This window comes from Phocoena phocoena, chromosome 20, assembly GCF_963924675.1.
Source record: "Phocoena phocoena chromosome 20, mPhoPho1.1, whole genome shotgun sequence".
Lineage (NCBI taxonomy): Eukaryota > Metazoa > Chordata > Mammalia > Artiodactyla > Phocoenidae > Phocoena > Phocoena phocoena.
In genome coordinates this window covers 18,280,753-18,301,187 of record NC_089238.1, presented here as the reverse complement: position 1 = coordinate 18,301,187, position 20,435 = coordinate 18,280,753, and the positions used below count along the sequence as shown (strand labels likewise).

The 20,435-nt window shown below is 38.9% G+C and overlaps 1 protein-coding gene across 1 annotated transcript in view; it reads left to right on the top strand.

The window, feature by feature from the left end:
- DPY19L3 (dpy-19 like C-mannosyltransferase 3) overlaps positions 1-20,435 on the top strand; it is a 68,820-nt gene that overhangs the window by 12,304 nt on the left and 36,081 nt on the right. Inside the window, exons 3-5 of the mRNA XM_065899249.1 lie at positions 10,691-10,781; positions 17,163-17,284; positions 18,266-18,411. Of these exons, the coding sequence (XP_065755321.1) occupies positions 10,691-10,781; positions 17,163-17,284; positions 18,266-18,411 (359 nt within the window). The remainder of the gene's footprint in view (positions 1-10,690; positions 10,782-17,162; positions 17,285-18,265; positions 18,412-20,435) is intronic.

The window sequence follows — 20,435 nt, the reverse complement described above, 5'->3', positions numbered from 1 at the left end:
TCAACATTGTACTAGACAGTTTGTCAGGGAAATAATGGCAAGGAAATGAAATGAAAGGCATGAAGTAAAACTCTCTCTTTGTAGATGACACGTATATAGAATCCACTAAAAAAAACTATTAGAACTAATGAGTTTATCAGGGTTGCAGGATAACAAGATCAATATGCAGAAATTAATTGTATTCCTATACAGTAGCAATGAGCAATCCAAAAGTGAAATTAAGAAAACAGTTCCAGCACTTCCCTGGTGGCGCAGTGGTTAAGAATCCACCTGCCAATGCAGAGGAAATGGGTTTGAGCCCTGGCCCGGGAAGATCCTATATGCTGTGGAGCAACTAAGCCCTTGTGCCACAACTATTGAAGCCCACACGCCTAGCGCCTGTGCTCAGCAACAAGAGGAGCCACTGCAATGAGAAGCCTATACACCGCAACAAAGAGTAGCCCCTGCTCACCACAGCTAGAGAAAGCCCATGCGTGGCAACGAAGACCCAGCACAGCTAAAAATAAATTTATTGAAAAAAAAAAAAGGAAAGCAATTCCACTTACACATCAACAAAAAGTAAAATACTTAGGAATAAATTTAACCAAAAAGTATAAAACTTAAACCATGTCCATGCATTGAAGACAATATTGTTAAGCTGGCAATACTCCCCAAGTTCAACATGATTCCTCTCAGAATCCCAGGTGGATTTTTTGCAGAAATTGACAAACTGATCCTAAAATTTATGTGGAATAAGTGACCCAGAATAGCCAAAACAGAACAAAGTTGGGAGACTCACACTTCCTGATTTCAAAACCTGCAATATCAAGGCTACAATAATCAAGAGAGTGTAGTGCTGTCTTAAGAATGGACATAGAGATCAATGGAATGGAATTGAGAGTACCTTACGTTTATGGTCAATTGATTTTCAACAGAGGTACCAAGACAATTAAATGGAGAAAGAATAGTCTTTTTAACAAATGGTCTGGAGACGACTGGGTATTTACATGCAAAAGAATGAATTTGGGCCCTTTTCTCATACTACATGCAAAAATTAACACAAAATGGATCATAGACCCAAATGTAAGGGTTAAAACTATGAAACTTTTAGAAGAAAACATGAATAAATTTTCATGGCCTTGGGTTGGCTAAGCTTTCTTAGATACAACACCAAAAGCACAAGTGACTAAAGGAAAAATAGTTAAATTGGACTTCATCAAAGTTAGAAACTTTTGTGCTCTAAAGTACACCATTAAGAAAGTGAAAAGACAACACTCAGAGTGGGAGAAAATATTTACAAATCATGTCTGGTAAGGGATTTGTATCTAGAAAATATAAATAACTATTACAACTTAATGATAAAAAAAAACCTAATTTTTGAAATGAGCAAAGGACTTAATAGACATTTCTCCAAAGATGATATACATATGGCCAACAAGCACATGAAAAGATGCTCAGCCCCATTAACTACCAGGGAAATTAAAATCAAAACCCACAGTGAGATAACACTTCACACCTACTAGCAGGGTTATTATAAAAAGACATAATAACAACTGTTGACAAGGATGTGGAGCAGTTGGAACCCATCTACCACTTTGGAAAAAGTCCAGCAGGTCCTCAGTCAGACACAGAGTTATCACATGATCTTAGCAATTCTACTCCTAAGGGTACACCCAAGAAAAAAGAAAACATATCCACAAAAAAATTGTAAACAAATGTACATAACAGCATTTTTCATAATAGCCAAAAAGAGGAAACAACTCTAATGTCATCAGTAGATGAATGGGTAAAGAAAAGGTGGTATATCCATACGATGGAATATTATTCAGCAGTTTTGAAATGAATTACTGATACATGCTACAGCATAGATGAACCTTGAAAACATGCTAATTGAAAGAAGCCAGGCGCAAAGGACATATTCTGTGATTCCAGGAGAGGCCAATCTAAAGAGACAGAAAGTAGATTGGTGATTGCTTAGGGTTAGAGGGCGTGTGGAATTTGCAGGGTGACAGCCCAGGAGTGTGGGTAATGAAAATGTTCCAAAATTGATTGTACTGATGGATTCATAACTCTGTGAATATAGTAAAAGCCACTGACTTGTATACTTTAAAAGGGTAAATTGTATGTGAATTCTATCTCAGTGAAACTTAAAAGACTAGATGCATACTTTTTGTTTAAATATAGCATGCATACGTCTAAGACCAAATGTTAAGACCTTACTGATTAGGGAAACACTAGAAAAATGATGTTCAAAAGAAATTTCTGTTGGCTGAAGAGTTCTTTATCTGTGCTGTGGTAATACTATAGCCATTATCCAAATATGCTCAGGAACTGAGAAAATGAACTTTTAATTGTTTTTTTAAATAAATTGATGTATGTATGTATTTATTTGTAGCATTGGGTCTTCGTTGCTCTGTGCGGGCTTTCTCTAGTTGCATCAAGTTGGGGCTACTCTTCGTTGTGGTGCGAGAGCTTCTCATTGCGGTGACTTCTCTTGTTGCGGAGCATGGGCTCTAGGTGCGCGGGCTTCAGTAGTTGCGGCATTTGGGCTCCACAAAAGCCCAGGACCAGATGGCTTCACAGGCAAATTTTACCAAACGTTTAGAGAAGAGCTAACACTGAGCCCTCTCAAACTCTTCCCAAAAATTGCAGAGGGAGGAACACTCCCAAATTCATTCTATGAAGCCACCATCACCCTGATACCAAACCCAGAAAAAGATATCACAAAAAAAGAAAATTATAGACCCATGTCACTGATTAACATAGATGCAAAAATCCTGAACAAAATACTTGCAAACAGAATCCAACAACATATAAAAAGGATCATACACCATGACCAAGTGGGATTTATCCCAGGGATGCAAGGATTCTTCAATATATGCAAATTAATCAATGTGATACACCATATTAACAAATAAAGGAATAAAAACCATAGGATCATCTCAATAGATGCAGAAAAAGCTTTTGACAGAATTCAACACCAATTTATAATAAACTCTCTAGGAAGTGGGCATAGAGGGAACCTACCTCAACATAATAAAGGCCATATATGACAGACCCACAACAAACATACTCAGTGGTGAAGAACTGAAAGCATTTCCATCAAGATCAGGAATGAGACAAGGATGTCCACTCTCGCCACTATTATTCAATGGCGAAGTCCTAGCCACGGCAATCAGAGAAGAAAAAGAAATAAAAGGAATACAAATTGGAAAAGAAGTAAAACTGTCACTGTTTACGGATGACATGATACTATACATAGAAAATCCTAAAGATGCCACCAGAAAACTACTAGAACTAATCAGTGAATTTGGTAAGGTTGCAGGATACAAAATTAATGCACAGAAATCTCTGGCATTCCTATACACTAACAACGAAAAATCAGAAAGAGAAATTAAGGAAACAATCCCATTTACCATCGCAACAAAAAGAATAAAATACCTAGGAATAAACCTACCTAAGGAGGCAAAAGACTTGTACTCAAAAAACTATAAAACACTGATGAATGAAATCAAAGATGACATAAACAGATGGAGAAATATACCATGTTCTTGGATTGGAAGAATCAATATTGTGAAAATGACTATACTACCCAAAGCAATCTACAGATTCAGTGCAATCCCTATCAAACTACCAATGGCATTCTTCACAGAATTAGAACAAAAAATTTTACAATTCATATGGAAACACAAAAGATCACAAATACAAAAGCAGTCTTGAAAAAGAGAAATGGAGCTGGAGGAATCAGTCTCCCCAACTTGATACTATACTACAAAGCTGCAGTAATCAAGACAGTATGGTACTGGCACAAAAACAGAAATATAGATCAATGGTACAGGATAGAAAGCCCAGAGATAGACCCATGCACGTATGGTCACCTAATTTACGGCAAAGGAGGCAAGAGCATACAATGGAGAAAAGACAGCCTCTTTAATAAGTGGTGCTGGGAAAACTGGGCAGCTACATGTCAAAGAATGAAATTAGAACACTACCTAACACCATACACAAAAATTAACTCCAAATGGATTAAAGACCTAAATGTAAGACCAGAACTATAAAACTCTTAGAGGAAAACATAGGAAAAACATTCTTTGACATAAACCACAGCAAGATCTTTTTTGACCCACCTCCTAGAGTGATGAAAATAAAAACAAAAATAAACAAATGGGACCTAAATAAACTTAAAATCTATTGCACAGCAAAGGAAACCATAAACAAGACAAAAAGACCACTCTCAGAATGGGAGAAAATGTTTGCAAATGAAATGATGGACAAAGGGTTAATCTCCAAAATATACAAACAGCTCATGGTGCTCAATATCAACAAAAAAAACAAAAAACAATCCAATTAAAAAATGGGCAGAAGACCTAAATAGACATTTCAGCAAAGAAGACATACAGATGGCCAAGACGCACATGAAAAGCTGCTCAACATCACTAATTATTAGAGAAATGCAAATCAGAACTACAATGAGGTATCACCTCACACCAATCAGAATGGCCATCATCAAAAATCTACAAACAGTAAATGCTGGAAAGGGTGTGGTGAAAAGGGAACCCTCCTGCACTGTTGGTGGGAATGTAAATTGATACAGCCACTATGGAGAACAGTATGGAGGTTCCTTAGAAAACTAAAAATAGAGCTGCCATATGACCCAGCGATCCCACTACTGGCATATACCCTGAGAAAACCGTAATTCAAAAAGAGTCATGTACCACAATGTTCATTGCAGCTCTATTTACAATAGTCAGGACATGGAGGCAACCTAAGTGTCCATCAACAGATGAATGGATAAAGAAGATGTGGCACATATATACAATGTAATATTACTCAGCCATAAAGAGAAACGAAATTGAGTTATTTGTAGTGAGGTGGATGTACCTAGAGTCTGTCATACAGAGCGAAGTAAGTCAGAAAGAGAAAAACAAATACATACATGGAATCTAAAAAAAAAAAATGGTACTGATAAACGTACTGGCAGGGCAGGAATAAAGATGTAGACATAGAGAATGGACTTGAGGACACGGGGAGGGAGGGGGAAGCTGGGGCGAGGTGTGAGTAGCAGCAACATACATATACTAGCAAATGTAAATGGTTAGCTAGTGGGAAGCTGCTGCATAGCACAGGGAGACAGCTCAGTGCTTTGTGACAACTGAGAGGGGTGGGATAGGGAGGGTGCTAGGGAGGCTCAAGAGGGAGGGGATATGGGGATATATGTATACATATGGCTGATTCAGTTTGTTGTACAACAGAAACTAACACAGTATGGTGAAGCAATTATACTCCAATAAAGATCTATTAAAAAAAAAACTTTCTGTTTGCTGAAAAGTTCTTTATCTTTGCTGTGGTAATACTATAGCCATTATCCAAATATGCTCAGGAACTGAGGAACTGAATTTTTAATTTTTTTAAAATATACATTTATTTATTTTTTGGCTGCGTTGGGTCTCCCTTGACTGAGTGCAGGCTTTCTCTAGTTGTGGCAAGTGGGGGTTACTCTTTGTTGCAGTGCGCAGGCTTCTCATGGTGGTGGCTTCTCTTGTTGCAGAGCACAGGCTCTAGGCACGTGGGTTTCAGTAGTTATGGCACAGGGGCTCAATAGTTGTGGCTTGCGGGCTCTAGAGTGCAGGCTCAGTAGTTGTGGCACACAGGCTTAGTTGTTCCGCAGCATGTGGGATCTTCCCAGACCAGGGCTTGAACCCATGTCCCCTGCATTGGCAGGCGGATTCTTAACCACTGTGCCACCAGGGAAGCCCCTGAATTTTTAATTGTAATTAAATTAAGTAGGCACATGTGGCCCACATTAAATCCTTCAAGAAATCCCAATCAGTTTTCTTTTGACAGTGTCTAGAATCCGATCACCTCTCACAACCTCCGCCTTTGTCTCTACCAGGATTACTTCAGCAGCCCCCTTCCTGGTTTCCCGGCTTTGCCCTTGTCCCGTAGAATCTATTCTGAACACAGCAGCCAGTGCGATTCTTCTAAATATATAGCAGTGTATGTCTCTGCTCAAAACCCTTCACATTCAAACTCAACATGTCTAAAACCAAACTCCTGACCTCCCCACCTCCTGCACACACACCTTGTAACTCAGAGTATGAGCCCAGAGTCCTTGTGTCTCCCAGACTCAGTGGTCCAGCCCCTAACCCCATATTACATCTCAGATTCTACTTCTGTCCCTACAGCCCCCCGACCTTATTACTGCCCCTTCCTTGTTCCCTCCACTCCAGCCACACTGTCTTCCTCGCTGATCTCCAGGGTGCATGTGGGCTGTTTTGCCTGACTGATGGGCTCTCCCCTCAGACATCCACATGGCTCACTACCTCACCTCTTCCGCTCTCTAGTCAGTGTCACTTCATCAGCGAGGCCTTCCCTGTCCACCTCCAGGATCATGGCACCACCCCCTTCCCTCCCTATACCACTTCTCTGCTTTCCTTTGTATATTTTACTTGTTTACTTGTTCCCTTCTCCTTCTGCTCTAGATTATAAATTCCATGAAGGCAGAGATCTGTGTCTCTTTTCTTCCCTGCTAAATCTCCCAGCAAAAGAATGCTTGTCAATTGTTGGTGGTCAGTAGGTATTTGTTGAATGAATAAATGAGTGGATGGGTGGATGAATGAATGAGTGAATGACGAAGATCTACTGGAGGAAGAAGATACCAATTAGAAGCACAGAATCCAGTGGGGAGGCTAGTTTAATAGGCAAAGAATTGTCATTCCTTCTAATTGATACCTGTCTTTCCTTGAACAGTCATTTTCCTTTTTAAAAAATGCATTGTTCTTTCTCATTGAAACTTAAACTCCTTGGAATCAAGGACTGAATTCTTATACCTTTTTGTTTCCTCAGAAAATAAACGTTCAGTTATAAGGAAAGGTAATTCTCATTTGGCCAAAAGTACTCAAGTCACTCAATTTTTTTAAGTCTTTTTTCTTTATGCTAACATTTTTTTCTTATTTATTTGATTTTATAGAATTTGCACATCTTCCCATTGAATACTCCTGCAAAGCAAGGAGTCTTTAGACCAAATAGGGTTAATCCGCACAGTGGTAACTATGGTAGAACCACAACTGATAGATAATTGCTTCAGCCGAGCCCAGTGCAAATACTGTCACTTCAACAATAGTCTAACCTAGTCACAAACACTGCTTGGCAGCTGTCATATGTCATGGCTTTTAATCAACTCTAGGGCAAGAATCATTCCATTCTAACAGATGGACGTGAATTTAACCAGACAATAAACCATGTATGTGCCATAAATATGTTTGCTGAGGGCATGATTCCCTGTACAGAACTTTAAGAACAGCTGTCTTATCATGAGCTACTGTTGCTTAGCGAGATGATTTGTTAACTTAATTCTGAAAGATTACATTTGTCTTTAATGTAATCTTTAATGTGAATTTTACCTTTAATGTTAATCTTTCAATGGCTTCCCCACTACCAGTTGCCTAGTTGTTTTGGGGGGGGGGGCAAATTTTATAAACAAAGTTATTTACATGAGATTTTTTTAAACTAATGATATGGTTCCTTTGCAAATTTGGTGTCATTTGTCTAAAAGGGCTTATTACCTTTTGTGTGTTGCCAGGGCATGCAAAACATTAGTTGCATGCCCTGGCAACATTAATTAGTCATTTTCTTTTCTTCATGCTTATTTCCTTTTAGTACTTCTGTTAAATTACTATATTAACTACTACTTAAATGGCTTTAGCTGTACAATTTCTTAAAAATACAATTATTTTGTCTTTCTGCTTTTCTCTGTCATCTTCAGAGACAATGTTTTTTATTCTCTCAACAGTGCTTCCCCTGTGGAACTTGTGCAATTTAAAATATGAAGTATTTGTTCGTTTTGTGTTCTTCACAGGGTAACTTCTACTGATGTACCTTTTCATTGGCACTATCCACCAGGCAAAGTATAAATTGCTGTATAAAAACTGGAAAAGTGTTTTGAGTAGAGCAGATGTTCTCTTAGCATGAAGCAGATGTAAAACTTGCAAGTGTCTGTCTAATAAAGTATAGCATTTGGTTCTATACAGCTGGTGCCAAGATTACCAATTAATCATGTTGAAAGGCATTTTTACTAATCAGGATCCCCTCTGTTCTTTACACATTCTGGGTATGTTAAAATAGAGAGAGATGGGGCACAAAAGTGGCTTTCTACTTTTAGTACTTTGAGCAGTTTTTTTTCTCTTTCTGCATCTTCATGAAGTCAGTCTCCTTTTAGAACCATGTCCGATAGGGAGCCCCCTACATGTGAATGACTGTTTTCATTCTCCAGTTTGGTTTGGGCATGAGTGTTTGGTGTTAGAATAGTCCATTGAAGGCAGCTGGAGAGAAGGAAAGGAATGTAATATACTTAATGTGGTTTTTTTTCTTATTTGCGTGGGCAAAAGCTAGTATTTGCTTAGTTAATGTCAATTCATAGTTTCTATGGTTACCTGACCACGGAGGAGGTTGAACATTCTGGAAACAATTAATACCAATTTAGTTTTATGTTATCAAAAGCAGTGGAGCAGTTTTTCCCAAAGATTAAAGGTGAATGGATTAATGTGACTGCCAAAAGATAAAACTTTACAGGTATGAAAGACACAACACAAATCAGTAGCAAATGTAAAAGCTAAAAGAGCTACATCATTTTCTGTTGTCCTTTTTGTAAAGCAAGTGTGCTAATGAAATTAAATTTCAAAACCCAATGAGCCTTTTTTTTCTTATGTTTGATTTCCCAAGGATAAATTTGTTTTCTGGGCTCCCCTGGTTGCGCAGTGGTTGAGAGTCCGCCTGCCAATGCAGGGGACACGGGTTTGCACCCCGGTCCGGGAAGATCCTACATGCCGCGGAGCGGCTGGGCCCGTGAGCCATGGCCGCTGAGCCTGCGCATCCAGAGCCTGTGTTCCGCAACGGGAGAGGCCACAACAGTGAGAGGCCTGTGTACCGCAAAAAAAAAAAAAAAAAAAAAAAAAAATTGTTTTCTGTGAAAGGAAGCTCATTATATAAGATGGTTTGCTACCCTGTGCCTTCTGCTTTTTTAAAAAAGAGTTAATGATGCAACATAATTGTTTTAATATCAGTAAGTGGATGTTTATACTCTTTGATAGTTGAGTATTCAATGCTCTATTCGTGAATTAATTTATAATACTTTTTTAAAGGGTAGGAGAAATGTCTTTAAATATCTTTCTTTTATTATTTTTATTTTTGGCTGTGTTGGGTCTTAGTTGCAGGCGCACGGGCTCTTCGTTGGCCCACGGCATGTGGGATCTTCGTTCCCCCACCAGGGATCGAACCTTCATCCCCTGCATTGGAAGGCGGATTCTTAACCACTGGACCACCAGGGAAGTCCCTCTTTAAATATCTTAAGGGCAGATCTGAAGATAAATAGCATGACTGGTTCTTTTAATGAAATGTTTATTACTATTTGAAAAATAATTGGAGGTAGGGGAAAACAAAGATGTGCTAAAAAAAGTTTATCCACTAGAAAGTAAGATATTCAGTGTTTATCATCCTCCACCAGTAAAGTTGGGTTTGTGGAATATGGATCCGCTGTATAGGAAAAAACATAGATGGTATTACATTTTAGACAGTGTGTTGCAGAACCTGGTTTTTTCAACACTGGTATAAAAGAATCTATAATGACATAGGTTTTATATATATATATATATTTTTTTTTTTTTTTTTTTTTTTTTTGCGGTACGTGGGCCTCTCACTTTTGTGGCCTCTCGCGCCGTGGAGCACAGGCTCCGGACGCACAGGCCCAGCGGCTGGCTCACGGGCCCAGCCGCTCCGCGGCATGTGGGATCCTCCTGGACCGGGGCACAAACCCCCGTCCCCTGCATCGGCAGGCGGACCCCCAACCACTGCGCCACCAGGGAAGCCCCAGTTATAATTTTTTGTTCACTTATACTGTTATATATATATGAAATATAGGATCTAAGAATATTAATAGGATTATTCCAGAAAGTCTTCCCCATTCTTGTTACCAGTTGCCTCCATATTTTATATTACTGATTTAAATCTTAAATTTCATAAAAGCACGTTACAACCAAATTGACTAATAGCTACTACTTTAAATTTTCAGTTCTTCTAAAATTGAATATTTATATAAAAGCAGTTTAATATTTCTTGTAGCCATTTTCCTACATGAACATCTTTCCACCAAGGTTACACTTGTCAAAGTAAAATTCACATGTAAAAGGTCTGCCCCATTTTACTAAGAATACCTTGTATTCTTAGAATAAAAAGAAAATTATTAATCTTATATAATATTTTTAGCTTTTAGGCAGGTGTCTAATGCAGTTATAGTTCTTTTTATTTGAGAGACTTTTTTCTACTGTCCCTATTTTGTTTTTCACTAATATTACATAAGAATGGTGGTACTTCTTTAAGGTTTTAATTTGTGTGAAGTTAAAAACGTTAACTCTGAAACATTAACTTAAATGGAACTAGTTTTCTCCATTGTTAAAAATGGTTTGTTATAGGAAATTTTAAACATCCACAAAAATAGCGAGAATAGTGAAATAAACCCCTATAATATACACCCAGCTTCAATAAGTATCAGCCTTTTATTGTTTTTATTTGCCAAGATTTCTTAAGACTGTTGTCAGAGGTTTTTGTTTTTGTGTTTTTCTTTTAAGTTGTAGTTCTATATCCTGTTTCTACAGTGACAATAGATATCTAAACAAAACTAGGTCATGTAAACCCAGTAGACCTAACTTTATTTCAGGAAGTGGAGCGAGAAATCTCATTCAGAACAGAATGTGGACTGTATTACTCCTACTACAAGCAGATGCTGCAGGCTCCAACCCTCATGCAAGGTAATCACAACTGATAGTTTTATTTGGGGTCTACTGCATTCTTTTCAATATTTCTGCTAAAATATACTTCTGCACTAATACATTCTAAATGCTTTATAGATCTTGTGTAGTTTTTCCTTGAACTTGTATAGTTTTTTTCCTTGTTAACATAATCAGTCCATGAAAATGTTTTGCTTTGGAAGAAGTTATGTAATATTTTATGTAGTTCTCCTCTCCTTGCTTCTCAGCCCTACTCCCTCCCTAATTATCTGTTCACAGTTTCTTGGTTTTGCTGTTAATTGTTTTCATGGTCATTTTGGAAAAGGTCTTTGTATGTGAAAGGAGTATTGTCTGAAAACAGGAGACGTTTTGGTAGTACAAATGAGAATTACAGTTGTCTTTTTTGTCCCCAGTGCCCCCATTCATTCCTTTATTTTGCAGTTACCATTTTCCCATGTTTTCTGTGTTTCTAAGTGGTTTAGAGCACATACTCTTTACCTTTACTCCATTTAATGGAACCCTCCAAAAGGGTCTCTCCTACTCAATATATGCGTTATGTGCTTCATATGGGTGCATATAACAGAGAATTGCCTTTTTCTAGGCTTTGTTTGGAATCAGATATATTTTTGGCAAGAATTCTTCATGGGCGATGTTTTGTACTTCTAATTTTATCACGATAGGAGACATGAAATTTTGGTTGCCTTTCTTTTAGTGCCATAAAAGTTAATCAGTTGATTCCTGTGTGGATAGTTGCATTCACACATAATAAGGTTAATTACTCACCAGCCTTGCACTTAATGGTTTTAGCAGCCATTGATGACTATTGCCTCTGTCCATTATTTCAATAGAGTTACAGAAGTGACTCTCATTCCTCCTGCATTTATTAGCTGGAACTCTGTTAGATAGAAAACCTTTTTCTCATCAGCTATTTGATTACCCCGAGCTACAGTTTATCAAAAAAGGCAGGATAAGTGTTGATTTTTCCCCCATACAGTTGATCCTCATTATTCATGGATTCTATATTTGCAAATTCACCTACTCTCTGAAACTTATTTGTAACCCCAGAATCAATAGTCCTGGTGCTTTCACAGTCATTCATGGGCATGTGCACAGCAGTGAAAATTTTTAGTTGCTTCATTTGTGTGTTTCCAGCTGAGGTCAAATAAAGTGATGCAGTGCTTTTGTGTTTCAGCTCAGACTACAGAGTCCTTTTCACAATCTGTTTAGTGCCATGTTTTTTTTGCATTTTTGTGGTTTTCGTTGGTGATTTTCCTGTTTAAAGTGGCCCACAAGCGTAGTGCTGCAGTGCTGTCTAGTTTTCCTAAGTGCGAGAAGGCTATGGTGAAGGCATACAGAGAAAATAACGTGTGTTAGATGAGCTTTGTTCACGTGTGAGTTAGAGTGCTGTCGGCCATGAGTTAAATGTTAATGAAACAACAATATATACTAAAGGTGTCTTTAGACAAAAACTCATATAAATCAAGGTCATGTGTTGATCAGTTGATGAAAATGCATGACCAGAAGCTTGTAGGAAAGTAACCCTGTATTTCCTCCTCATTCAGTAATGCTAATACAGTTTTCATTGCAATTTTATAGAACATAACTGTGGTGAGTAATGAGAATCAGCTGTACTTACAAGTTCTCAAAATTATGAGTTGCTTCTCTAGCATTCCCCAAAGCAGGGGTTCTTATTGAAGGGCAGTTGTGTCCCTGGGGGACATCTGGAATGTCCAGAGATGGTTTTGATTGTTACACTTTACGGAGGAGAGGGTGAGTGTGCTACTGGAATTAAGTGAGTAGAGGGCAGAGATGCTGCTAAACATCCTGTAGTGCTCGGGACCAAAATGTCAAAATACTGGTAGTGTTGAAGTTGAAAACCTCTGCTCTAAAGGTGAATAATGAGTATTTTCTTTCTAAGTATCACTATGAACTCAGTGGTTGATCTGTTTCAATTCATTTAGTTATTTGTTAAGATTATTCTTTTAGAAACTTTCAAACATATAAAAAGGTAGAGAAAATCCTCTAATGGATTTGCACTCAAGTATCACTCAATTACAGTGGTTACCAGTTTATGACCAATCTTGTTTCCTCTCTACCCCCATCCTCAACCTGGATAATTTTGGAGTAACTCCAAGACATCATATTGTTTCATCTGTAAATATATCAGTATAATTTTCTAAAGAATGGCAATTCCCTTTTTTTTTTTTTTTTTTTTTTGCGGTACACGGGCCTCTCACTGCTGTGGCCTCCCCCGCTGCGGAGCACAGGCTCCGGACGCGCAGGCTCAGCGGCCACGGCTCACGGGCCCAGCCGCTCCGCAGCATGCGGGATCCTCCCGGACTGGGGCACGAACCCGTGTCCCCTGCATCGGCAGGCGGACTCTCAACCACTGCGCCACCAGGGAAGCCCATCCCTTTTATAAACATAACCAAGTTGTCATTATCACAATTAAGAAGTTACTTAATATCAAATATCTATTCAATATTCTCATTTTCCTCTTACAGATTTTTAATGTAGTTTTGAAATCCAAATAAAGCTCATACATTGCAGTCTTTCGCTATGTCTTTGTTTCTTTTAAGCTATGGATTTCTCACCATCTTTTTTTTCTTGTAATTCTTCACTGGAAACACTGATTGCTTTGTCTGAGTTTTCTACTTTCTGGATTTTGGTGGAGCCCCAATGGTGCCATTCAGTGTTTCTCTGTTGTCTGAATTTCCTCTTAATTGGCAGTTAGATCGAGAGGCTTGCTCAGATTTAGGTTCTGCTTTTTAGCAAGAATACTTCCTAGGTGGTGTTGTACACGTCCACATCAGGGGTACATAATGTGCAGCTCATTCTTGTGGAGTTTAGACTGGGCCATCCATTATTAAGTTCTTAGTTAGCCTTTCACCTAGGTTTATCACCATTGATGATCATCACTTAAATCTGTTCATTACATAAGGACTACAGCATGGTGATATTCTGATTCTGTAATTCCTTCCCTCATTATCAGATGGACTTCCTCTCTAAATAAAAACGTTTTCTCATCAACTATTTGGCAACCCAGAATGTCAGTTCCTAAAGGAAAGGTGGGATAAGTATTGATCCTTTCCCTTTGTTTTAGAATGAGTTACCTCTCTAGCATCCCCTAAAGGTTTGCTTTTTAAATATTATCATAAACACATGGATTTCTAACATATTTCATGCATTTCAATCTTTTGCATTATTCTTCTTATAACAAGTTGTCCAGTCTTTGGCCAGTGGGATGCCCTTCAAATCAGCTGCTGTCTTTTTTTTTTTTTTTTTTTTGGCTGCATTGGGTTTTTCGTTGCTGTGCAGGCTTTCTCTAGTTGTGGCAAGCTGGGGCTACTCTTCATTGTGGTGCACAGGCTTCTCATTGCGGTGGCTTGTCTCGTTGCGGAGCACGGGTTCTAGGCATGCAGGCTTCCGTAGTTGTGGCTTGTGGGCTCTAGAGCGCAGGCTCAGTAGTTGTGGCACCTGGGCTTAGTTGCTCTGCGGCATGTGGGATCTTCCCGGACCAGGGCTTGAACCCTTCTCCTCTGCATTGGCAGGTGGATTCTTAACCACCAACTGCTGTCTTTTTGACATGACTCCAGTAGCCTTTGAAAACTCCTTTGGCATGACAAGATGTTTCAAGCCCATTTTGTGTATTTCCTACCCATGACCCAGAATCAGCTGTTTCTCCAAGGAGCCCCAGTTCTCTTTAGTGGCTATTTAGAGACCACAGTCTGGGTACTAGAGGCACTTATTGCTACTAGTTTGGTCCTTATTTCCAGACCTTTAGTGAGCAGAGTAGGAAATGTGACTTTTTTTTCCTAAAAGAAAATATGAATAGAGCTATTTTTAGTTCAAAATTAGGATAACAAGGTTTTTACTTTTTTGACTTTATATTTGTATCTTGTTTTCTTTAAGTTGAAAATTTTGGCTTCTATGACATTATCACTTATTTGTTTTATGCTGCTATGTAGAATACTTTCAGTGTAGCAATGATAATATTGCTACTAACAGTATGATTGCCTGAAAACAGTTCAAGCTGTCTTTCTAATTCTTTTTGTCCTTAGGATGTAGCCTACTAGGAATTTACAGTCATATTCCTCTATTCCCAAGAACACTGGAAAGAGTTCTTTTTATGTGACCAAGCTACCAACTCAGTAGGTTTCTTTGTTTTATCTTGCTTTTGGTTTTCAGTGATTGCTTTGTTAAAAAATTTTATATATTTTTTATACTTATTAAAAAAATGTTTACATGGTTCCAAAGTCAAAACGCTAAAACAGGGAGCATTCAGGGAAGTCCACCTCCATCCCTGTCACCTCCACCCTGTTTCTTTCCTCACTATTTAGGTAACTATTTGTATTCGTTTTTGGTTTATTCTTCTACCATTAGTATTTTCAATATAAGCAAATACTTTATATATTCATATTTTCCCTTTTATTACAGAAAAAACCCTGCTTACTGTATACACTGTCCTCTGTCTTGCTTTTTTCACTTGACTGAAATCTCGATCACTCTATAGTAGAGTATCATGATATTCCTTATTTATTTACTTACTTATTTTCTTGCAGTTGCATAGTACTTCTTGGTGTGGGTAACCATAACTTTATTCAAGTAGCCTTCTTGTCCTTGTCTACTCAGGCTGCCATAACAAACTAACATTGACTGGGTGGCTTAAAAAAACAGAAATTTATTTTCTCACAGTTCCAAAGGCTGGAAGTCTAAGATCAGAGTACCAGCACAGTTGGGTTCTGGTGAGGACTCTCTTGGCTTGTTGCTGGCCACCTCTCTTTGTATCCTCACATGGAAGACAGAGACAGAGAGCAAGCTCTCCAGTGTCTCTTCTGATAAGAGCACTAATCCCATTATGAGGGTCCCCCTCTTATAACCTTTGTCTCTACCTAATTACCTCCCAAAGGCTCATCTTCAATACCATCACATTGGAGGGGGGCGGCCTTAGGGCTTCAAAATAGGGGGCCATATAAAGTCTCAGTCCATAACACTCCTGTATTAGTCTAGTAGGACTGCCGTAACAAAATAACACAGAGTGGGTAGCTTAAACAGTACAAATTTATTTTCTTTCAGTTCTGGAGGCCAGAAGTCTACGATCAAGGTACTGTCGGGGTTGGTTTCTGGTGAAGCCTCTTTCTGGCTTGTAGATGGCCACCTTCTTGCCATGTCCTTACAAGGCCTTTCCGCTGTGTGTGTGCATAGAGGGAGGGAGAGAGCCCTCTCTTGTTGGTTCCTCTTCTTATAAGGACACCAAGTCCTATCTGATTAAGGCCCCACCCTATGACCTCACTTAATCTTTTTACCTCCTTGTAGACCCTGTCCAAATACAGACACATTGGGGTTAGGGCTTCAACATAGGAATTTGGGGGGACACATTTCATTCCAAAACACCTCCTGTTGATGGACTTTGGCATTGTTTCTGATCTTTTGCTTTTACAGATGGCACTGCAGGAATGACCTTGTACCTATGTCATTTTGTCTTTTTGCCAGTCTGTCTTTGGAATCTGTTCCTAGACATGGGCTTCCTGGATCAAAGAGTAAATGCACATGTAATTTTGCTAGGTGTTGCCAAATTGTCTTCCATAGGGATTATACCATTTTGCATTCCCAGCTACAGTGTATGAAAGAGCCTTACAGCCTCGCTAACAGAGTATATTGTCAAACTTCTTGATTTTTTCCAAGCTGCTAGGTGAGAAACAATATCTTAGTGTAGTTTTAATTTGCTATTCTAGTAGGAGTGAGGTTGAGCATCTTTTCAGATGTGTAAGGACCGTGTGCATGTTTTCTTCTGTGAACTGTTCATACCTTCTGTTAATTAGTTGGCTTGGTTACAGTAGCAAATGACCTCAGTATAACAATGGAATTCTATAACAACAGATTTATTTCTCACTCTCATTATCCAGCCCCTATGTGGAACATACTGTTACCACTGCAGAGGGAAAGAGCAAGATTGCTGGTGGAAGCATGCATTGTCTCTTAAAGATTCTGCTCAGATGTGACCTGTGTCACATCCACTCACCTGCCATTGGTCAGAGCAAGTCAAATGGCCAAACCCATCCCTGGGGGTGGGAGGGAGGCTTCATATACTCTCCCAAAGGAGGTACTACAGGTCTCATGGCAGGAAGGCAGAGCAGGGAAATATAAAATCCTCTTGCCCAAATTTCTGTAGAAGAATCATACGGTTCTTCTATTACATCACAGAAGTTATAATTTACCTATGTTTGTGTAAACATTTAAATAATGTCCATCTAATATATGGTATGCTTTTCATGGATAGGACTATTATATCCGCAACACCTAGCACATTCTCTGGCGTATTACTAAAGAATCTATGAATAGTTTTGAATGAATAATTTAATTATAATTATCTTTTACTGAATTTTCAAATATCAATCTTAGGTTTTCATGGCTTAATATATGATAACAAAACCGAATCTATGAGGACAATTAACCTCCTTCAACGAATGAATATTTACCAAGAGGTTTTTCTCAGTATTTTATATAGAGTTCTACCCATACAGGTATGTTGTGTTCTGTGACATTGAATTTAATATTAGATGAAAGTCAAAGTCTGACATTTTAAGTTGAATGTTTCACATATGTTTTTCTGATCTTCAACTGGCTTGGTATAAAAACAGTAGTATCCTAATTTTCTCCATACATATTGTGAATTTTGCTTTTTATTTATATTTTGTAAGATATTTTTACATATAGATGCTTCCAGGCTTAAAGTATGCAGTCTAGAAGCTGATAAATATTTTCATTTGGAAACATGTGATCACTCCTCATTTATCTTTTTTTTTTTTTTTTTTTTTCTTTGCGTTAGTAGGGCCTCTCACTGTTGTGGCCTCTCCCGTTGCGGAGCACAGGCTCCGGAAGCGCAGGCTCAGCGGCCATGGCTCACAGGCCCAGCCGCTCCGCGGCATGTGGGATCCTCCCAGACTGGGGCACGAACCCGCGTCCCCTGCATCGGCAGGCAGACTCCCAACCACTGCGCCACCAGGGAAGCCCCTCATTTATCTTTGAAATAAAAAAACAACAACCTGGAGAGTTAGCAAATCACAGTGACCACTTCTCATGTGAATAAGGTAATACTGGATAAAGTTAGCTGTAAAACTCGTCTAAAGAATGAAACTGGGGACTTCCCTGGTGGTCCAGTGGTGAGGACTCCACGCTCCCAATGCAGGGGGCCTGGGTTTGATCCCTGGTCAGGGTACTAGATCCCACGTGCCACAACTAAGACCCAGGGCAGCCAAATAAATAAATAAATACTTTAAAAAAACAAAAAATGAAGCCAGAATCCTCAAGGACTTCCTTTTCTGCTTTTGTATTGAGAAGAAAGGCTGCTAGCACACTTTTACACAGGAAGGAGTGATGTACGCTTATTTCTTGGAATTAATACCAAGCTTCTGAATATTAAATTTCCACTGTCATATTTTGTAAATGGCAATGAGAAGGAGTAGGGCTTCTTTAACAGACTTTTTTTTATCATTCCCTTACAGAAATATATAGAGCCAGTTTATTTTTATATTTACACCTTATTTGGACTCCAAGCAATGTATGTCACAGCTCTTTACATAACCAGCTGGCTCCTGAGTGGTACGTGGCTGTCAGGACTCTTAGCAGCTTTCTGGTATGTCACAAATAGGTGAGTTGGAATCAGTATTCCCTTCTCCCTTTTTAAGGTATAAGTTAAAGTGAAGTTACTTCATTTCCAGTTTAAAGAAGGTTGTTCTGCCACATTTTGTGTGGAGTATTTTCTCTTTGGGTTACCTAGTGGAGGTTTTCTTATTTAGTAAGGTAGAAAGTCCTACTTTTATATGTATATCTACAGCTGAGGAACAAAACACTGAATTGTAAGTCAAGAGAATCATCTATAATAATCCCAATTCTATTACCAGCTTGCTGTGTGATCAGTATTTCTCCAGCCACAAATCTCATCTCTTAAAAGGTTTATTAATATCTTTATTATCAACCTCAGTAAGATTGTATGCAGCTCATAATTAGCAAAGTATAAAGCACTGTACAAGTGTAAGGAAGTTCTTACATTATTTAATTAATATCTATTAATTTCCAAACCCTGGAGCATTATGAAATAGCATTTTTAAAAAACATATTCGAGATAAATCGAATTATTGCCTGACCTATTAAAAGCAACACCAATAGTCAGTAGCAGTCTTAAAACTTGAACATGAATTCTGATGTTGATTTTATGTTGTAATCCTCAACAAATTACTTCTTATTATAACTTTACTGAGTGCTTACTATATGCCAAGCACTTTACATCATACTTTATATGTATGATTTTAACAACCCTGTAGAGTGGGTACTATTATTATTACTTATTTTATTTTATTTTATTTTGTGTGTGTGTGTGTGTGGTATGCGGGCCTCTCACTGTTGTGGGCTCTCCCGTTGCGGAGCACAGGCTCCGGACACGCAGGCTCAGCGGCCATGGCTCACGGGCCCAGCCACTCTGCGGCATGTGGGATTCTCCCAGACCTGGGCACGAACCCGTGTCCCCTGCATCAGCAGGCAGACTCTCAACCAATTGCGCCACCAGGGAAGCCCATTATTACTATTTTAGAAGTGAGGTAATTGAAGCTTAAAAGGTCATTTTATACATATACATATACATTATATGTATAAATATATAAAAAGGTTATGTGTGCATGTGTGTGTGTATATATATATATATATATATATATATATATGAGAATATTTATATAGGCATATATATTTATATATAGATAAAGGCATACACACACACACACACACACGTGCACACATGGAGCTAAGTCTTGGTCAGAATTCAAATGCAGAGTGTGAGACCACTATGTTATGCTGCCTCTTAACATTTTATTTATTTATTTATTCTTTGCGGTACGCGGTCCTCTCACTGTTGTGGCCTCTCCCGTTGCGGAGCACAGGCTCTGGACGCGCAGGCTCAGCGGCCATGGCTCACGGGCCCAGCCGCTCCGCGGCATGTGGGATCTTCCCAGACTGGGGCACGAACCCACGTCCGCTGCATCGGCAGGCAGACTCTCAACCACTGTGCCACCAGGGAAGTCCGCTCTTAACATTTTAATCTAACATATTATTCCTGCTAAGAGTAAATTAAAGTCTGTAATTCAACTCTACTTCAACAAAAAATAAATTTAAAAAAAGAATAAATTAAAGTCAAATTTATTGTTTCTATTAAAAGTAAATAAAGACATTTATTGGATTCCTAGTATGTATAGGGATCGTTCTTGGTACTAGGTGTACAAAGTTGAAAACTTAACTACACTTGCCCTCTGGGGGTACACATTTTAGGGGAGTCAAGGAGCTTTTAAAAGTTATTAATCAGGGCTTCCCTGGTGGTGCAGTGGTTGGGAGTCCGCCTGCCGATGCAGGGGACACGGGTTCGTGCCCCGGTCCGGGAGGATCCCACGTGCCGCGGAGCGGCTGGGCCCGTGAGCCATGGCCGCTGAGCCTGCGCGTCCGGAGCCTGTGCTCCGCAGCGGGAGAAGCCACGACAGTGAGAGGCCCGTGTACCGCAAAAAAAAAAAAAAAAAAAGTTATTAATCAATGACAAAATTAAGACTCAAGTATAAAGCACTACCAGTTCTACCCCAGTTCTACCACTGCATACCTGTGGACAGGTTAGTTAAATTTTCTCAATGCCAGTTT